This window comes from Branchiostoma floridae, chromosome 9 (genome assembly GCF_000003815.2).
Source record: "Branchiostoma floridae strain S238N-H82 chromosome 9, Bfl_VNyyK, whole genome shotgun sequence".
Classification (NCBI taxonomy): Eukaryota; Metazoa; Chordata; class Leptocardii; order Amphioxiformes; family Branchiostomatidae; genus Branchiostoma; species Branchiostoma floridae.
Window position 1 is genome coordinate 13,119,205 of NC_049987.1, and position 22,346 is coordinate 13,141,550.

The 22,346-nt window shown below is 38.4% G+C and overlaps 1 protein-coding gene and 1 long non-coding RNA gene across 5 annotated transcripts in view; both read right to left on the reverse strand.

Moving 5' to 3' along the window:
• The window catches only part of LOC118422840, a 118,733-nt gene that overhangs the window by 66,014 nt on the left and 30,373 nt on the right, over positions 1-22,346 (reverse strand). For all 4 annotated transcript variants that reach the window (XM_035830627.1, XM_035830626.1, XM_035830625.1 and 1 more), the window contains one exon: positions 7,842-7,932. In XM_035830627.1, the coding sequence (XP_035686520.1) occupies positions 7,842-7,932 (91 nt within the window). The remainder of the gene's footprint in view (positions 1-7,841; positions 7,933-22,346) is intronic.
• Positions 15,282-20,502, reverse strand: LOC118422845. Its single transcript, XR_004831972.1, has 3 exons — positions 20,313-20,502; positions 16,769-16,837; positions 15,282-15,611 (listed from the first exon to the last, which is right to left on the reverse strand). It is a non-coding gene; the product is annotated as an uncharacterized LOC118422845 (long non-coding RNA).

Consider the following 22,346-nt stretch of genomic DNA (forward strand, 5'->3'; position numbering starts at 1 on the left):
CTGTACTTGACCTAATTTCAAAATATTGAAACTACCATAAATGCAACTACAGGATATGCTGTTCCGTTTGGACTTTATCTTGGTTTGGTCCATTGAAAAGTTGATCAGCTAGGGGTCCCCTTCTTAAGGTTACAAGGGCACTGGGTCTCAAGCAATATCCCCAAAAAGTTAGCAATGAACCTTGACTGGTCTTGACTTGACATGACACTAACATGTTAGCCTGCAATGTTCTACAAGTCAACTTTCTTATTTCCTAACATATATCAAGCATTAAAGTAATGACTGCAGCTACAACATATCTTAATTTGTGACTCATCTGGGAAAGGACGGAAAAGGGAACTTGAGTAACAGAAATATTTATAATCTCGTACCTCTCGGTGGGATGCACACAGTCAACATGAGTTTCCTGAGAAATTTGTTTTTGTAATAAAACATGTCCTGCCAAGTCTTATCACTGATAACACAGAGACAGAAACATCCATATAACTGTACTTGGCAGACAGCCTGGGAAGAAGGATGTATATATCATTGATGAAAGTAAAACTGTTTTCTTCCTCTCCCTGAACATTCAAATGTGCTTCTGGTGACACTTCAGACCTGGAGGTCTACTTAAGACATCTCAAAGTAAGACTCAGGACAAGTGTTTATTCCTACGACACACATTTTAATGAGCAATAAGTAAAATTTCAATGACTATCCCCATTAAACTGTTTTTTATCATTCAACCGCTTTACGAACAATTCCAATTGTTTTCTTAGCTATCAACTGTATTTGTCTGCACATGTACTGCGCTAACTGACAGTTCTGTGTCATATCTACCCCAACTTGTAGAGGAGGATCTTTTACACTGTATTTGTCCAAAGAGTTACATGTACACTTTATGAGTATTTGGATGATTGCCCATGTTGTAGCTATTCCTTGTAGGGTAAAGGAATGTCTACATTGTTACAGGCCCTGTGCTTAACTAGTTCTAAGAAAAGTCTACAGTTCTTAGGCGTTTCTTGTTAAACAGCATGGAAACATTGCTTCCTGTCCAAGTTTATGTCAGAAAGATATCCTTGTTTCTGATACATTTTCCAGACTACCATATGCCAGCAGGTTTCTGATGCAACATTAAACATTCTTGGCCTTTTTCCCATAAAACATTTCTCTAGTGAGTCTTTGGTATCCCTTTTGCTGCTTGATATATTTTGGGTCGAGGAATGTTTGAAAGATGTCCTTGTTTCCGATGTATTATCCAGACTGAGGACTCTGCCAAGCTTGTGGTTTAGATACTCGCAGATTTTGGTCCGTCTCCAACTATTTAACACTAACCTTGGCTTTCAAGTCATGTACAGTCAAATCTCAATCTTCAAGTTCAACAGCAGAAGGAAGTCTACAAGACTATCCTGCAATAAAGTTTGCTCATTGATTAGGCAAATCAAGTCATAATGAACATATCACTATATTGGTCTTCATAAGTTAACCCACAGATAGGAAAACATGACAATTCATTTATCCCTTCCTGTCATATTCTATTCAAACTCTTAAGTCTGCAAATGACATGCCACCTGTAGTTCCAAAGAAAGCTGTCAGAGGATCAAAACTGGTATCACTTCTTTCAGCTTACAAAAGCTATCTACCATTCAAAGATCATGACCATACCATGTCCAGAACACAAGATGACAAAAAAAGCTGCAGTACAAAGGAATGCCACTAGAGGGTGCAAAATCTAATCATTTCTTTTATGGGACCTAACCACCTACAAAATTTCATGATTCATCAATAGCTGTTTGAGTTATGCTGTCCTTCCCGCTACCAAGAATATAACCTCTAGTGTCACGTATGTTCAGTGGTTCTGGAGAGACGTTTAGTAAGACAGTTACAAGGCTTGACAGCTACATTTGATGGTTGACCTGTTTCTCTCTGTCTCAGTAACACTTAACGGGGATGCCCTGTGAGAAAGTAAACAAATAAAAACTATTTCGGGAGGAAATAATTTCCGTTGGCCTTCACTTTTGCATTCTTGCTATTTTTCACCAAGGCACAAAAACAGACGTACTCACCTCCCTGTAGAAACTCTTAATTAACGACATGTTATTCATTGACGATCATTTATTAATAGACAGATACCACCAGTACAATCTGATTTGTTAGGCTGGGTACTATACTCCATTTTAACCACTGGCTCAATCTTTTTACATGCTAAAGACGGCGCAAGTGAAAAGAGTAGGCCAGCAGTAACCAGGCTACTAGTTTGAAAATGGACAACTCAAAAGTTAATATGTGTGTTTAGATATTGATTGGATTTTGGTGGCAGGTAAGTATTGACAGAAGCAAGGCGTAACTTAATTTCCACCTCTTGCAGCTTTGTTTCAAACTGCAGATCTTAGAAATGAAAAGTACCAGTATGCAAGGCCAAGGTTGCCCTGGTAGATGGAAATGTACATTCTAAAAATGCCTTTTCCAGACATTGTCCCCTGTCTACAGTGCCCTTTGTAGATGCCAACTATCTGATGCTTACTTTTGATCCAAATTGCCTTAATTGTCGCCTTTTGCCCCTAATAATCTCTGGAAATCATCCTGATATTATGGTGTGTGTGGCTGATAGCCTACTGATACATGTTATTATTCATCAACAACAAGGGGTAGGAAGGAAGGCTGCTAGCTTATCATCTAACTCTTTTCATGCCTTGTACCCAGGGAGAACATAATCATTGAAATTTGTCATTCCTACTAATCCTAGGGGTTCAAGAAGAGGTGATATTCACCATTCGTGAAGGACTCTTACGTACTGGGCATGTGCAGGTTCAGTTGTGACGTCAAAGAAAGAAATGTCAGCCGTTTCAACTACCAGAACATCTGTTACCTTTTTCATGGAGTCACCTCAAGTTCACTGTCCTACTGAGAGAATAAGCTTGATTAACAAGACAGACATGTCTTTAAGAATGGAATGTCAGTCTCACATTGCAGAGGGTTGTAAATTGTAGTAGACATTTTACAGTTCTAGTACACGTACATGGCCAGCTTCAGAAGCAGATTTCACTTTCCCACTTCTGAGAATGACGTCTTTCAAGTTTTAGAGCAATCTACGACTCCATCGTGTCTGACCTTCTATTTGTTGCCAAAACCTGACATAAGTGGAAATCCAGAGTGGCATACACAGCCTTCAAGCATGTAAAAAGCTTGCAGAATTTGGCCCCGAGGAATGATTTGGCATTCAAACTAACCTCACGTGTCTGTAAGTGGTTGAAGCATTCTTACTCTTTGTTTAATCCGGAATGTTTCAGGACTGACAAACCGCAAGTTCTGCTGTTGCCCTTAACATTGTTCTGTACCTCCTGAGGGGGCCATTCCGCGGCTTTCTGCCCGCTGTCGGGATGTATCCGTTTCTTTCAGACATGTGTAACATCATCTGCTCCCGCTGGTCTGGCATTGTTCTACCATTAATTCATCCCTTTTTACACTGTTTACATACAAGAGGAGGGTGCCGGTTCTGCCCACAACTGTAAGTGGAGATGGAACATTGAGCAATTGGCCAGACCAGCACATTCCATAGGAACAATAGCAGCATCAAGGCCATATCTACTGAGCACATAGATCACCTGACATCTCTTTTTATAAGGGAGTCAAAAATGTAACTGAGCCTGTCTCCTTCTTGCAGTAGAAAAATATGTAGATTTTGCACTTTACCACAACACTAGCCATAGGACTGTAGAGTGACTTAGAAAAAAAGCATGTACCATAAGAAATATCCAGACTTTAGCAAGAAAAGGATAAGTTAAAAGAATAGGGGATTTGAAGGAAAAATAAGTGGACTCACAGTTGTAGGTTAAGGCTCAGGTGTGCAGTATCACAGCTTCCTGTACACATTTCCTGGCCGCAGTGACTTCAAGTCCCCACTGCCATTGCAGCCCAGTTCATAGAACAACAGTGAGACAACATAATCCACTTGGGAGAACCCACCCCTCATCACCCACCTACTTGTCCAAACCTGGAATAAACAGTTGACTTAACAGATACTGGGTTTCCCTGCCCCTTTAACCAGGGGTTGACTTTCAACCTGAGATTTTGGGTAGTCTAACACCGAAGTTTACTGGAAGCTAATGCACCTCCCTACAAACACTGGAGTTGAACCTGATGACAGCCAAGTCTATCTTGGGAAACGCTCTTGTACCCAAAACAGTTTTGAAGACATTCCCAGGGAGCTCTGTCTTGAGCTCATAAGTTACCATTAGAATTTTGCATACATACTTTAAACAGGTTTCAAGATGTTCTACAAAGAAATAAAGATTTTGCATCTTCAAGACTTGTTTCTAACTTTAAAATCGGTCATGAGTTTTCATAGCTAATCCTATACATCAGCAGTACTGGTGTTTCGCAAATAAATTGGTACCAAGTTTTACATTTCTGTGGTCACAAGCCAGTAGTTGACATTGCTGGTCTTACTTTCCACTAGACAATGAATGCCAAACCAACCAATCAAACTGACCTACAGTCAAACTGTCGTTACAGCACATATGGCATTGGAAATGGCCAATCACACATCAAAGGACACCTGCAAATTGTCTGGGAATATCTGCCTCTGGTCGTGACTCTGTCCGTCACCCCCCTGGCCTGGAAAGTCTCCATCATAACAGAGGGATTACATTTTGGCATCAGCCACTGAAACAGATCCTTTTCTATTTGCAGGGAGCATACCAGAAGAAAAGGAACTGTGTCAAGATGTATTTCCAAAAGAGACTAATGACATAAATTGTAGCCCAACTTGCCTTACATCTTCGTAGATGTCTTTAAAAAGCTACAAAAAACTACTTGCTCTTTACATAGCTCATCCTAAGCATGTCTGAGTAAAAGACCAAGGAACTCTAAGAAATTGTTCTTTAATCAATCTAGACATGTTTCCTATAGTGGACATCACACATATGATAAGCTTTAAAAAGGTATTTTTTTAGCATATCAATTGGTTGACCAGTTATGTAATACAACTGCCTATGTTTCCAAGAACTCCCAAATAGGCCATAGTTTACAAAACAACATACTTCACATCTCCTATCACAACTGCCACAAGGAATGTTCAAGTTTACATTTTGCTAATGAGAAAGAGTGCACTGCCCTTGGAACAGACCAAGATGAGTTATGGAGGTGTTTGTTAAAGAATGGTGAAAAACTTTTATTCAAGTTCAACGATTGTGCAATACTTAATTTTTGACATTTTTCCCATCTCTATAATAGTTATTCACTTGCATTATACAGAAGGTACTTAAGTGTCGTTTTCTAGGTCATACGATAACTCATATGGCCTTATACTATAGAAGATACTAACAACGCTGGGTGGCAATGTCCGAAAGGCCAGCCTTCAAGAATGCAGAGGAGAGCTCTAAGATGGTCCAGGGCCATATCTGTTACATCTAATATATATAAACAATAAGGTAAAAATAGTTTACATTGTTGTAGTCAGGAGTCCTTGAGTTGGAGCCTGATAAACATAGAACTGCCATACTCAGCCTTTCTCTCTGTACACACTTGGCAGAACAAACACAATGTGTAAAAGTCGGAACATTGCGGAGGTAGGCCAACTGTGGTAGGACAATGTCTTTCAGGTATCTGGAGTCGAGGCTGATATGCAGATGCCAACAGCAGTTTACATTCTTACAAATTGTGGCCTGTGTGTACGAAATACCCATAGTGTGAGACGAAGTACCCTGAATGTTCTGTATCATTCAGACAAGAGTTTAGGCAACACCTTCAGCTAATTCAGGAATCCTGAGTCCTTTCAAACAGTAGAAACAAACAATGTAAAAGGTATGTCAAGAGTGTAACACACATGTGACATTGTCGAAGTCTAATGCACAAAGAATGACACCTGTACCAGATACTATAAGTGCCATTTTTACCTTTGTTGTAGATTGAACTTTTAAACTTGACAGACTAAACTGCAAATGCATGATCATTACACAGATGTGCCTCTTTTCAAACATGTGAAATCATGTTAGGTATGTCATACAGTACGGAACAATGTTGATAGACCACCCTATCCTTTGTGGTTGTGCCAGGGATTAGCTTCAATTGTTAGAAGTGGCCTGTCCCAGTATATTCGTGCCTTCTTTAAATGGTACCGCAGCATTTAGAAAACAACTGCCAGTAGTCTTCAAGTGTTTCATTTATACTGGGGCATAATGCACTTTTCCAAGGTCACTGTTTGGCAGACTGTCTGCAAATACTGCACACAACAGTGAAGCTCATGTGGACAGTGACAAAGCAAAATTTCAAAAGCATAACACTTGAAATAAAACATCAAAGACATTACATCCATCATGTCTTTCAGCACCAGATACACAATATTCCTTTCAATGCAACAGATATGCCTCACACAAACAACAACGTTCACGCTACAGACTAAACAGCATTAACTTTGATGAATCTCCTGTCAACTAAAAAGACAGGTACAAACCTGTATCTGCATCAGAGGGCATGAATGAAGGAAACAGTACTCACAGAGACCTATTCACTGCCAAGCTCCAATATCTTATATGTGTTAGACCAAAAGCCAACTTACAATGGCAAGGCCTACCAGTCTGAGAACCAGGTTTTCAAGGGAGTAAATATTTTACTCTGTCTGCGCAACAAATGACCTTTACCTACAAAACTGAATTTGGTACTTCAACTTCTCTTGGCAAAGGCAGGTTGGACACAAGTTGTAAAGCTTCATTGTTAAACATTGTCAAGTGTTCACCAGGTAATAAAGACCTTGCCTGTAACTCAAATGGTCTTCTGTCAATATCATCATGCTCTTGGCAAAGTTGTATCTCCAATATCTACTACTAAATCTTGGCAATCAGTGGTTTTATGGTGCTTGCCAATCAAATATTTGCAAAAACTATAGCCTTTGTGTTGGTTGAATGTAACAGTATACAGAAATGCTATTGTCTGCAGAAATGATTGAAAATTAATATGAATCAAATACAGTTTTTCTGTAATGGAGACAACTGGATTGTCAGTCAAGCTACAACTTTGGTATGTACTAATAACATTAGAACAATTTCAACAACACAATTTTGAATACTTCTTATTGTAGCATGACACAGAAGTGGTAGCAATACTGCAAGGTAAGAAGACAGACATGGGTATTCCTGGCATAACTGTCTTGGCATAAATTTTGATTTAGAAAAAACAACAACACAAATTCTGATGGTGTCTTTGTGAAAAGGTGGATATGTTACTATACAATGTCCATACACTATTTAGTTGTCTAATTGTGTGCAGTTTTGCATCAAAATGGTATCCTTGACAGGTGGTTCATAGTGGTTTACTGTGTGATGTACTGAATGAAAAGGTACGAGTGCGAAAAAATGCAGAGGATTTCAGGAATGAACACAAAGACAGACAGATTACAAACACGGCCTTGATAGGTGGTAAAACTTACAACTTAATCCATACAAAAAATGCTTTTATCTGGTGATTTAAACTATAACAACATACACATACATCTTTAAATGCCAAATAGCAATTACTCACAAGCAGCTTTTCTTATACATCTTCATGCAGGTCTTCAATCACTTCTTTCCTGCTTTTTCCGTTTATCTTTCTTTAGCAACTGATAAAACTATCACAAATTAATTGTTAACGTAAACCATACAAATTCAACTTGCTTTGTTTCAAACATTTCCAACACATGGTGAATATGAATACAAAAAGATGACTTTTTCTTGCAGGTGGATGGTCGAAGTTTTCCAAATATAGGTATCTGAAGCCACCTTAAATAAGTAAACATGTTTCAATACAAAATTTTGTATGCACAACCTTACCTTGAAGAAGACTGAGCAAAATGGCAGTTAAACTTTTAACTCTTTGCAACCTACCTTTTTGTAGACAGTCCTGCTTAGAGACAGAAGAGGCTCAAGTCCACTAAACAGCACCTTGTAATCTTCCTGGCTCAGGGATGAGAATTTCCTACAAGACAAGAGCAGAGGACGATCACGTTAGTGTCCTGAAAGACAGTCCGTACCACCAGATGAACTGTAATAACCTACTTCAGGAATGTCACTCTTTCAAACAATACTTCAAACACACCGTTCTCCTGTCACAGACATGCCACTGGGAAATTTGTCCTCTAAACATGGCAGAGAGAAAATGTGATCAAAAACAAACTACACTACATAATCCCTACCTACCAACCCTAGTTTTGTCAGGACTGAAACAGGAAACACAACATTTTGTTTCCTAGGCCTAGGGTCATGTGTCTGAAGTAGGTAGACTATTAGCCCAAAATAAGTTAAGCCTGATCTACACTGTGTTGATATAAAAAGCTATGTCTTATATCCAAGAAGGACTTGTTTTCAAAACTTCTCGATCCAAAGGTCAAGAGGAAGCCCCTCCCCAAATTAACACAATTTTGTTACGTACACAACTTAACTATATTAATGATCGATAAAAGGCCAAACCAAACTATAAAAGGCACCGCTTTACACCCATCATCAAATTCAAGTGTTTTCTATCTGTGAATTTAAGCATCTGAAGTGATTACTTTTTGATAAGGCCTTCAAAAAGTTATCAGGCATAGAACAAAGGGCTCTACAATGCAGTATGCTTACAGTTTGATAGCATCTTCAAACAATGCCATCAAAACTTGTTCTTCCCTTTAAACTCCATGTTCTTTGCACTGTTGTTTGCTACTGTAATGTTTATCAAAGGGATCTTTTAGATTTGGCTGCACTGATATGCAAATCCAGGTACATGAGGTCATAGTTTGTGGCATCACGTTGAAAAGTTTTTAGCTTCCAAGTTCCAATCAGTTATTTTGACCGAGTTCATAGTAAAATCCCCTTTTTTGTAATGACCGCCATCTCGAGTTCTCACTGGTCGACTGAGGAAATGGCAGTCCTGATCAACATGTATATGGGAGAATTCAGGAGATCCAGATATATTGGAAGCAGGATGTCTTTTACTGAGGCCATTAGCGGCTTCAGCAAGACAGCGGTTCAGTGTCGATCAAAGACCCAAAATCTGACGCAAAAGTACAAGGCTGTGCGCCGAATCACAACCTCAGCAGTAGTGATCACATTACCATACTTTTGCACGTGGACGAAATTTGCATCAAAATGCAAACCATTTCCAGTCGGATTGAAAGCCAAGACGGATGGAACCACTTTGATTTTTGCATTATGAACAGGGCCATATGTGAATTGATCCTCTATTAGTATTACACACGCAATTAGAAAAATTGCATGTCTATTCTAGACAACTTGATGTATATGCTATTATCTTATTTCAATAGTATCAAAGTTATAAGTAAAGTTTATGGTATTCTGGATCTGATACAGTGATAGACCAAAGGATTCTCCTTGGACATAGGAATATGACTGCTTAAATCCTACCATTAGAATCACAATTCAGGTCAGTGTGATGCAACTTTCTTTGACATAACTTAAACCAGGTCAGATGGAAAATACTGCCCTGAAGCTTAAGCGCTCACTTTCATTGTTTTCACAGATAGAATGTTGTTAATCTGTTATCTGAAACCTCTGCAATAGTGGATGAATATTCAGTAATTCATTCATTATTCAACCACCTAGAGGTAACATTCCAACCAATTATTGCATACTAAATGAAATGATGAAAAAACTCTTTCATTCTTTATAAAGTCATCACTAGGCAACCTAGATTAACAAGATATTTCAGATATTGTGACTTAATGACTTTGCAGTCATGTGGCACAAAACGTTTATCCTCTCCATGCTTTCATCAACTTCCACATTTTGTGTCTCCTACATTATACCTACAGTATAGGCACAAGTTTAATAGGTAGATCCAATCTGCGGATGCCTATCTATATCAGATAAGGTGTTGGCACTGTGTAATGTGACACTAATCTAAAATTGAGTTTTAATGAATATAGTAACACAGTTTCTGACTTTTAAATTACCTCACAATAGAGTAGTATCAGCTGGCATGACAGGTGACATGCTAGTGCAAGAATGCAACATCAAATGCATACTACTGAACTACATTTCACATCAAGAATTGATTTACTATTTCTCCTCTATACATCTTATTGTGCCCACACAGTTTGAAGTTAACAATTCAACATATTCTTGTTGGAAACTTGCTTGTTGGAACGTACAAAAAATTCCAAAAAATCTGAACTTCATGACATGAAATTGATTAATATGTATTTTCATAACCTTAACATGACAAATTCAACAATGAAAATCAATCAGATTATTTGCATTCACCCTGCAAAAATCTAATCCGATTGGGTCATTTTAATCGGATTCCAAATTCATTTTGATTGATTTTTTTTAGTGTGAATGGGGTCTTACTGGTGACTACCTCTTGCTCACAGGAGGGCAACTCCCAAATACTATTTCTCAGGTGTGTTCCTTCTCAAAGAAATGTTATATCACTGAAGAAGTACTATTTGGCTGTATTAATCATTATATATCAGCCTGTCAAGCAGAACAATCAACCTTCCTGCTACCTCTCATTATTGCCTAACAGAGGAACAAGAGATATAATGGGAAAGGCCTGGAGCCCTGGTTGTGAAGAGGCTTCTCTCCTGACCAAGTTATCAGGAACAGTGGGTATCTTATCAGCCATGTCAGATTAACTTTGCTCCCTGGTACTGAAATGTAAGGCAGCTGGGACATGTGGGAGGTACTATTAAGATCACTGGTAAAGTAGAAAATTTCTGCAAATGCAGAACAATTGAAAACAGCAGTTAATTGTTCATGTACATTCACATGATTGATACAATTAATAATAAAAACTTTACAATTAAATCCTGTAATAAAAACTTTATTTTGTTTTCTACATCTTAGAGGACACCGAGTATGCTGCGGAAAAAAAGTACTCAAATTTCTGGTTATATATTGGTAATTTTTTTTTTAAACAGTCAGGATCAATGCATGTTAACAATCTTGAGAGGAGCAAGGATGACATGTGCTTGGCTATCAAGTTAATCCACGGCAAAGCCACATTGTACCATCAGCTATCAAAAAAGCTTATGTTTTCTCGAGCACTAAGCTACATCTCAATCCTGTTTTCTGGAGAAACAAGCTTCATCCCAAGCGTATTCTCTGGTTCTACTGAAGGACAAGAGGGAAAGTGACAGTGACAAATTGCTATCTTCAAACTTTTAACAACCTGACCTAGTTTAGGGTCACTTATAGGTCAGAGGTGGTGACCTCTCGGATTTGGAGGTTGGTCACTCTGTCTACTAGTTTTTCCGTGTTTGATTCAGATGGTGCCCGGTTTCTACTCAGCCAACCACATCCCAGATGAAGTTAACTCCACATGTTACATGATGAGGCTATCTTTTTGAATATTCCAAAAATGTTGTGGCACTATTAGCTAATGAAATGGACAGCTTGGAACAGATTAATGGAAACTTTGAAAGATGAAAAGATTTTTATGACACACTTCATTTTGCATTCTATAATAAATCTAGGGGCTTTAAAAACTGCGATAAATCTATAGTTTACACTTTTAGTATAGCTGAAAATAGCACTTGTGTAGAGAACAATAGTATCACATTCTCAAGGTACTAGTCCAAGACAAGGGTAAAACTTGGGTAGGAGAAAGGTCTGTGTCATCAGCAACAAAGTCCCAAAATTTCTGTGCTTCAAATTTATCCCTTTGTCCTTTTCTTTCCCTTTGAAGGTCAAAACAATGATGGAGAGGACAGAGGAATCCTGGTTAACAATGGCCCAGCTGTGCTGCTCTCCAGTTTGAAGGAAAGCAAACCCACAGCCCAGGCTTCAGTAGGAGAGAGGAATGTCTTAGGAATATGAGCAGCAGTATCCCTCCATACAGAGGCAATGGCCATAGGATTGGTCTTCCTGACTAGCTAAAAGTCATTTAGGCAAACACTGTAATATGGCCCGCTTTTCAGTGAAGGTATTCACAATTCTTCTTCAATGTGAACAACAGTAAACTCTTTCTTAATTTTACATGCTGTATTGATGAGTTGACAGTTGGAATATAAAAACTATGAATCTGAGCAAGCTAATTATGTAAAAATGGATTGCATCGATTCAATTAATGCTCAGAACTAACATAGCCATAATCATCAATATTTACAGTATACATCCCTCTGAGTAATTCATGTAAATGAACAAAGAAAAGTATTGGCTCAAAATGAGTTGATGAGGCACTCCCCCTATCACAATATCCTTGCATGACAGCAGACATCTCTGAAATGCAGAGAGTACATCTTGATGTACCGTATATTCTCGAATAAAGTACGCACCCCAATTAAAGTACGCACCCCTGGTTTTGGACAAGTCTTAGACAGATCTTTGGGACTGAAAGGTAAAATGGAAAAACTCAAATAAAGTACGCACCCCTTCTCCACCAGTTTTGAACAGACCTTTAACTAAATAAATTCGAATTTATGATGTTTTCCCCAGGTCATTTTGCATAAAATAACCTGGGTTTACACTGTCATTGTCTCTATAAACTTGTGAATTGCCTGCTGCAAATTATAAAAATCACTGAGAACTGGTAGAAGAAATCAGGCAAAACCAGTTGTACAAGTCAAAGTCACTAACTCAAAAGGATTGTATGCAAATGCCACTGTTAATATGTAAATCATGTTAAGACAATTTCTTTGTTTCATGTTTAAACAACTTCAAGACAACAACAATGTGTATGTTTTGAAACATTACTAGAAGTGTAGCTCCACCTTGCTTTATTTTAGGCTTTTCTTACCATTTATCTGTGCAGTAACCTCAAATAAAGTACGCACCCCAGCTTTGGCAACAACTTGTAGCACCTTTTCAATTTTGAAAAGTTAAAAAAGTGCGTACTTTATTCGAGAATATACGGTAGTCATCCATCCATGGTGCCTTCAACCCACATGAGCTACATATTAGTACATTACTAGTATCCAACAGTGCTGTAAATACAGTACATAACAATTGAGTGCTTTTCCAAAATTACTGTCTCAATGACAATTTTACAATATGATGAATATTGATTCATGAAATCTAATACAATGGGAAACACATAACAATGGAACTATGTGGGGGACTGGTTATATTTGCTAACTACTTCCGTCAGAATAGCTAATAAAAGAAATCTGAGCTCAGATTGTTTACCAAGGCCTGGTTCAATCTCAAAGCCATTCATTGCCATAACTCTCACAGAAGCAGACACATTGATAAGTCTGGCCCACTTCCCTCTTGTGCTGAGAGATAACTTCATGTTTTACCAGGCTTTTGGTAATCACTCTCCAATACACCCACTTTGTCTGCCAGCCAAAAATATCCCGTCTAGTCTGATATGTTCTGGAGAGGGATATTTTTGTTTAGGCTATGGGCCACTGGTAGACTTGTACTTGTACTTCAGGACAGGAAGTGTCTATCACATGGGGGAAGCTAACAAGGAAGGTTTGCAGTGTTCAAACTATAATAACTTAAAATTCCAAAATGACAAATGTACAACATCTTCTAAAATGAACCAGAAGGCATTCTTGTCAGAAAACTTATAATGTTTATCAATAATTATATGAATAGACTGAAGAGCCCCCTATGTACATCTTAAGGAACTGCACAAATGATATCTGGATCTGGAACATTACCGGGCAACGCCCCTCTTGTTCAGCCGCCACGCCACGTCGAGAGTTCGAGGCAGTTTTGTTTTCCTTCCGCGAGAGAAAGTAGTCCGTTCCATGACTCCGGGCGTCAACACGCGTTACAGAAAAGCTTGCCGCTGGAGTATATAACCACTTACCGTCTTAATTTCAAGTCATTTATAATATTTCAGGTTCATTTGTTACTCCTATAGCTTTTTTGAACCGCTGTTTTATCGCTTTCCCGTAACCATTACGTCGCGAAAACTGGCGATTTTCATGTTATTTCCCCTGTTGTTTTCACCCTGGTGTAGATTTCAAACCAACAGGAAATTTAGCGTATAAGAAAGAGCAAAAAGTCTACTTTCTTTTGGTATATGATTTAGTATAGATTTTGAGGGCGACACGCATTTGCCCCCAATCCGCGCGAGTCCATGTCACTAGGAGCGGTCATTTTTATTCCAGAATAGATATTAGAACGCACTACAGTATTTGTGTGCCGCGGAACTCGTCCTATTCTCGGTCGGTACGGGGGCTAGTTGCGGCCGCGATTTTGCGCCTCCCGCCCCCGAAATCTCTGCTTGGAGAATAGATCGCGATCATAGGGCAGCCGTCTAAATTTTAACCCGTTTTCTTATAGTTCCTTCCTAGGATACTACTTATTGTTCGGAGACTCAGTCAAAGCAAGGATGTAACCTCCTTGGTCAAAGCGAAAGTTCTGCTCTTTAGCCAAGTTGTCGATCCCAGTTTTATCAAAGGTACCGACTTTGATAAACCTAAAACTACATGTACCTCTGTTCTACGCACAATACTGCACTCAATTTGATAACAATTAGATAAAAGGTATTACAAGAAAATATCAAGAGATGTATAGTTTTTTTTACTTTGAAAAATTCAAATAAAACTTTAAGAGATGCCGAAGTTTGTCCTGACCTGCATCATCAACGGGGTTAACCCTATAGTCTTTGGTTACAGTTCCTTGCTACAGTACCTGCTTACATTCTATACTCATAGTCATATTGGATGTCTTGTGAACAGGTCATGTAAGGTATTGGTTGTACATACACTGCATTTACATGTAATTACTTTCGCTCACTCACTCACTAATAGTCACTGTTCGAATTATACCTAGAAGCATGAAATGATGTAATCTGTCAGTAACAAGTAACTAAAAGGGTCACATTTTCTTCTGTCCTTTCTTCATCTAAAGTACTGAATTGACTTTGCTGTTGTACAATATAAAGTATGCAAAGAGTCATATGTTAACTGTAAGCCACACTTTATTGAACAAATGTGTCTAACGTGTTACATATGAATGGCAACTTGGAGACAAGATTTGTGTTGTAATCAAACAATATCTATGGAATCTGCTGCCACACAGCTGACCATTTTTTGCCAGAATGATAATATACATGTTATTCCAATAAGGCCACAGCAAGTAAATTTTATGGATCATCGCCCCATTAGTTTTTGCCTGATTTTAGAAGAAAAAAACAATGATTTTTTTCCTCTTTGGGGATGGTCAGATAGACCAAAATGGACAAACATGCTGTGTTGTACTAAAGCCTAACGATTATACTTGTAGAGGTGACACGAGAAAGGTAGCCATGATTATAGTTGCAGAAGTGAAACTTGGATAGTTGTAAAAGTGAAACCAATATGGAAGCGATGAATGTAGTTGCCAGCTTGGCAAGTGATACCAGTGTACCACACCAGTATCACTTTTACTGTACTAGTTCACTTCTTTAATACAGGAATGAATGCCGTGTTAGTTGTGATACCACGTTTTGTCACTTTAAATCATGTTACAACGTTTATGGTGTCTATTTTGAAAATTTAGCCATCTTGTTTTTTCATCCATCTTGTTTCACTATCTCATTTACATTATTTTTTCACTTGGCATGTCATCCATAAGATTTACTTGCTGTGGCCTGTTGTGAAATGATACTCTGTACAGTATGATATAGATATAAATGATATATAGAAATGCCAATCAGCCAAATGATATGGCTAAGTAAACCCAGCTGTCAGCCTCATCAGATCCACAGCAGAGCATCACCTGTATAAAACATAATATTTCACAGTATGAAAATCAAATATGATTTAAGAGTCTTCATTGACAATGATTAATAGTAGGCTGTTATATTTGAAATACTTTACTTATCATCTGTGATAATATAATGTCAACTATAAAAGCAACATTTTCCACATAATGCAGAATATTTCCTCCCAGTAATGAAAGAAGTATGGAATTATGCCCATCAATCATGCAGATAAGGTGCCAAGTAGAGCAACACACATTTCTTTTAATTGGCACTTGCCTCTTGTATCTCCAATTTGAAGTTCCTACCATTAACAAGAAAGCAATATAGAGTTTCTGCATTAACTTCATAGGTAACCATAAACATTACCCACATTCCATTCTTTCCTAAAACTTCTTACATGTCTATAAGACAATCCCCATTATTGACCAAAACAGAAATATGAAGTTTTTGTATTAAGTATGCAAATGAGGTCAATATTAGCATAACGAACATTCTGTTGTATGCACCTTTCCTAAATGTACTGCCACCTCTAATATGACATACATGTGTAGTAGTCCAAATCAGCATTTGATTATGCAAATTAGGTCATAATAAAACATATTTCATTTCACCTCGACCTTACCTCTCTATGTCATGGTTATGAATTATCTAAAGGTATCATTAAGGAAAAACATTTACTTCAAAGGCAATATAATATCTGGATATCAATTATGCAAATAAGGTCTTTTTGTAGCACAAATAGTATATCATTGTAATATGTCATTGGCTTGTTCCCCAATGATACTTTTAAGCCAAAATTTGCAAAAGTACCATCATTTCTACATATGATCTTTCATGTATGATAGTGTAGTGGGTATTCTTGTGCAAATAAGGACCTATTTAACATTAATTATATCAATTCATGTTTATGTATATGTCAGCTAACTACTATGTGAGATTAACTTCCTATGATTCAAAATGCAGAAAAAAAAGATCTAGAAAATACAGCATGTCCTCATGCAAACTATTAAGTCAATCCATTGTGTAGTTGTTAGACTGTGTAAGGACTTCCTATTGCCATAAAGAAGATATGGATTTTCCCACCAAATATACCTTTTTCTATTTAAGTCTGCAAATGTGGGTCCACTCAGACTAATCAGTACTTTGCTGTGCTTATCTCTAATGAACCTACCTAATGAAAGTTACAGACACTGTGAGCTGCAAGAAGCACATCCTCAGCTGATCTTGGGTAGAACTCATTCTAATGAAAAAACAACAACAAAAAACATGTTAGTATCCATTTGTCATACTGGTACTTAACATTGCCATTCTTTGACTACCCATATCACACAGATATTGGACAGTCACACTACCCCTTCACTTAGTAACCCCTTGTAATTATGTTATATCATATTAAGACTTATACATTATAGGTTTATGATATGATTCATATGTTATATAAAGATATGTTATAGACTCATTTCAGAATTCATATCATATCATATCATATGAAGAGTTATGCTAAGATCTATATTACTTTAGGATTATATGTTTATCAATGACCCTAGTACTCACAAGGTAGAGAACCCGGATCAAATGTATTAGCCTGTAATCACAAGATGGGCAGTAGTACACAGTCTAATGCCTGTCAACTCCTCAAATTCAAAAGCAGATGGCTTCTTAAAATGGGCAAGTCTGGCCTGTCTGGATGAATATTATCTCCCCCACAAAGCAAAGGTGTTGCTATTACAGCCTTATCATGTGATTCTACATCTACAAACTTGTTTTCATCACTGAGAAAACTATCCCCTTCAATAACTTAAGGTTTTACATGAAAAATTGAATCCACTGTCCACATATTAACATTTGCAATTTACACACATGAATTAATATACTACTTGTGGCTATAGTAAATTACCTTGAGTTGAAAGTTGTAGGGAAAGAGCCCAAAGGCCACTGAAGCTTTCCCATCATGAAGTATCATGAGATGAACTAAACTGTCTTTGATAGCACTCACATTTCCTCCCCTCCTTAGTACTCTTACTGGTTACAATATTAGACACATCTCCTCCCCCAGACTATCTTACTTGTACCTACCTGTTTAACTTGTTCCACCCAGCCTGAAGGATTAAGAGGCCCACCATATAACAATCTTACCTCTATAGCTCAGTTGGTACTGAGTACCTGTCCTTCTTAGTTTTACCAGTAACCCAGTCCTACACCTAGTGTGCTGAACCCTCTTGATACAGCTGTACTCTCCCTGCCCTTCCCAATAAGCATGTAGGACATACTTGATACTATACATCTTCTACTTCTTAATACTATATCATCTCTACACTTAAACCCCTCTACCTTCCCTACACTAACCCCTCTACCTTCCCTGCACAAACCTCTCTACCTTCCATACACTAACCTCTCTACTTTTCCTACACTATCCTAGATTATATAGGCCAGTATCTCAAATTTGTGTATGCCACGGAAAATTATCTAACACGGTAAAATTTTCAAATTGATATAGGATGACACCTGTATGTAAACTCAGAGTAACTGCACATACATTATTTTCACCATGATTGTATTCCTGTGTATACCTTCGGTCATGTATTTGCAATAATATTACATTATCATAATAATAATTTCATGATGTAATACATAAAACAATTTAGATGTGGTATGGAGATGTGGTGGACATTGCTGTAGATTATGTACTTGTATTAAGATATCTAATATCTAGTATAGTATTCAGTAAATATTGCTACATCATGAACCTGTTGCAGACCTCTCCACCATGAACCTACGTTGTTATGCAAGTTTGTTTGTCGTCAAACGCTAGCCTAACATCATCGCAGACGTGACAGTATTAGCGGGAAATTCTTGTCCGTATCACTATCACTATCAGGCTATGTTAACACATTCAAGAGGGCCTGCATGCCTTTTTCCGTTAAGCGTTACGAGCCATTTTAATTCACCGTTAATCGTTACCGACCCTCTCTAATTTAACGTTAATCGTTATCGGTATATTCTTCGTGAAGCGTTATTGGTCGTTTTAATTCAACGTTAACCGTTATTTGTTATCCCGAATTCACCGTTAAGCGTTACCGAGAAATTCTTCGTAACCCGTAACTCACAAAGTCAAATCCCAGATAGAACCCCGGAAAATGCAGGAAATGGCGTTTCAAAGGGTCCAGATTTCAAAATTTTCTCCGAGCCTCCCGGCTCTGGACAGGGTAAAATATGTTGCGGAAGTGTCGCCCTCAAAAACTTTATCATTCATACAGATTTCAGTGTAAACTTAGCTTAGTTTCGGGCAAAAAGTACTCCTAGAATGCAGAAAATGAGGTTTCTCCGGACCTTCCTCGCGACGGCTGGCGCCTTTGGCGCTCACGATGACATGGTGAAAATACATGTATGTTAGGGGCGTGGGTAGGCACAAAAAACTTTTCTCTCTAATAAAATGTCATTCAATTTAGCTTCGTTCTTACAGCAAAATGTGTCCTTCAAAATGCAGTAAATGGCGTTTCAGACGGTCCAATTTTTTATTTTACCGGACTTATATTGCAACGTCTCGTGCCTTCTGAGCTCGAAATGGTAAAATATGTCGCGGGGGCTCTGGGGGTGGAGGCCAAAGCTATAATCATTGTCTAATTTGATGAAAATGTCAAAATCAACCTAGCTTAGTCAACTCTAGTCGGCAAAATTTGACGGCCGAAAATGCAGGAAACAGCATTTAAGAGGGTCTTGATTCTAAAATTTCCCCGGGGGAGCATACCCCCGAACCCCCCTGGGATGCGTCGCGCCTTCGGCGCTCCATGTGCTGAAACAATAGTTCAATCCCCCAATAAGAAATTTGCTGCCGCCATCTCTGTGGCGGGCCGGGAACTCTGCCTCCGTCAATTTACAGATGTCATGGACGATGTCCCTGTCATTCCTCCGGGTTCTGGGCCCCTTTTGCTTTGTCATTAGTCGGATATTTTTCCCCATTGATATAACTACTCTAGCGTTGTATAAATAGGAATGCACGTCAATGTTACTTTCAACGGTGTTATGTTTTGTAACTCCTTTTGAATTTACCGTTAAGCGTTACCGGGACTCCTGAATTTACCGTTAACCGTTACCGGGCCTCCTGAATTCACCGTTAAACGTTACCAAGACCCCCCCATGCAGACCCTCATTCAATGATAGATTTTTCTTAATTCTCCGCTGTTAATAACTTAACTTTCTGTCAGCGTCCAATGGATTCTCACTGATAAAGCTCTGAATCAGGAAATTTGTCCCGTATAACTCCATTTACACCGTACCATACAAGTTGGAACCGCGGTAGTTGTTGAGTTTACAAGAAATACCGACGATAAAGCACATCGGTCACATGTAACACAGTGAAAAACTTCCACAGCACCTGCTCTACGTACGCCGGTGTTGGCGAAAAAATCACTAAAAATGTGACCCAGGCAGACTTGAAATTACATATCTACCCAGATTTCAAACCAACAGGATTTTCACATGGGATAAAGACGAAGGTTAAACACGTCTTACACGCCAACAATCGATGGACATTCTGAGACCGACATGCGGATGCCCCCAATCTGAAAATCGCCGAAATTTCAACTCTTTACGGCGCTGCCATTTTGCTTATTTGACTGTGTTCCGAGTTTGATCATAAAACAAATTAAAATCTTTGTAAACCCCCACAAAAATGGATTAAATGGAGAGCAGATATCAAAATGTCTGATACTCACCGCCATGATGACCAAAGGACTGGAAATGGTGATGCAATCAGCTGTCAACTCGGATGAAATTTCATCCCGCTGGTGGCGCGAAAACTGCGCCCTTAGCAACGGCGTTACCATGCACGGCGGAGGGATACGTAAGAAAACAAATAGCGTTCGAAAGACATTCTATTTTAGACGTGGCTTGGCGGCTGTGTTGGGGCAAAGTGCCCAGGAACTGGTGCTGTGAGGTTATTGCTGGCTCCTCGGGTGTTCAGTGACTTTCTCCCTGAACTTGGCAGGTTCTGATATTGTGGTTGTAGTATGTCTTGTTCGCAAAAAGTCTATAACAATCCTTGTTAAAGGTAATAGGTTTATACCTTAAGTTTGGGTGGTTGTGGTGCAATTGTGTTGGCAGGGCTGCAAATACGTGTTGACCATCAGGGCCAGTAGGCCCTGTCTAGCTTCCTGCAAGATAGTTAGTCTACTTGCGGTTCTTCTGTTCTTAAGGTATTTCGGTCGGCTAAATTGGCATTTTGACCTTCCATTGTTCTTTCATTAATGAATTAAGAAAGAATAAAGCCGTAACGAATATTGATAGATGGGCATTACGAAATTCTAAATCTGATTTTTTGGGGCCAAATTGATGACGTCATCAGGTTTTATTGCCCCTAATATTATTTTTTTCTATGACAAAATACAGCACCTTGGTACATACCACTGCAATGAAACTATGTTTTTCATGTGCATAATGATTAAGGCTACAAACTCACGGTTGCGCAAACTGATATCTACTAACGATCTGTAGTTATTAAGAATTAATTCTTTTTAATTAGATGAAAACAAACATTTTCTAATTACTACCGATCACTAGTAGATATCAATTTGCGCAACCGTGAGTTTGTAGCTTTCAACATTTTGCAACGAAAAACGAAGTTTCATCACAGTGGTATGTACCAAAGTGCTGTATTTTGTCATAGAAAAAAATAATATTAGAGGCAATAAAAATGATGACGTCATCAATTTTGCCCCCAATAATCAGATTTAGAATTCTTTCATACCCATCTATCAACATTCGTTACGGCTCCATTCTTTCTTAATTCATTAATAAGAAAACAGTGGAAGGTCAAAATGCCAATTTAGCCAACCGAGATACCTTAAGTGCATCCCATCCTAGGTCAGCAGGGCTCAAGATACTGGGTGCATGTGCACCCAGGTGCACCCAAAATTGGAGCTGTGCACAAAAGTAGTTTAGGAGTGCTCTGACCGTTCATCTCTAATAGGACCAGCAAAAGTGCCAAGCACAATCTATCAACACCAGGAACATGGTCTTAAGCAGCCGTGTTTTTGTTCTGATACTGATGAGGACGTATCTAGCTTCTATCCGGAAGTACAGGCTTTCTTCTATCAAAAAACAGATTTGTACCACCCTTTAATAAGGCTAGATCCTTTCCATAAAAACATTGAAAAACAGCTGCAACTTCCAAGACTAGCAAGATTTCAAGTTTTGCCATGAAAAGGGTTTCTCCTTCTTGTGTATTGGCAAACCTACCTAATGAGTATGATAGGAAAAACATTTCGTCAGGAAAGACGTGGTTAGATTTTTCTTGGAAAAAAGACAATCTGTATCTGTACAGTAAACTTTTTGGAGTAGAAGTTAAAATAAAAAAAAGAAAGGAAAAGTTTAGCATTAATGAAGCAATAAATCATATCAAGACAGACTTAGACTTACCTTCAAGACTCTACTGTATACCACCCCAGTAAAAGACAGATTAGGCAATTGTAATAATGAAAAAGAAACGACTGCCAATTTTCGTAGCCACAGGGTCTGTATCTGCGCTTTAGTTGCCATGATCAATTTTGTCCCTACGTCCGCAATATGTTTCACAGCTGCCCGCTCAACTGACACTAATAAACCGCCCCAGTCCCGCGTGGTGCGAAAACCGTCATAACGAAGCCCGGAGGGACAAGTGGAATTCATTAATTTCACAAAATCACTATTTATGATCAACCTTGGAGGGTAGCTCTTGCAAGAGTTCTAACATTTCAAAGAGTAACTGTCAT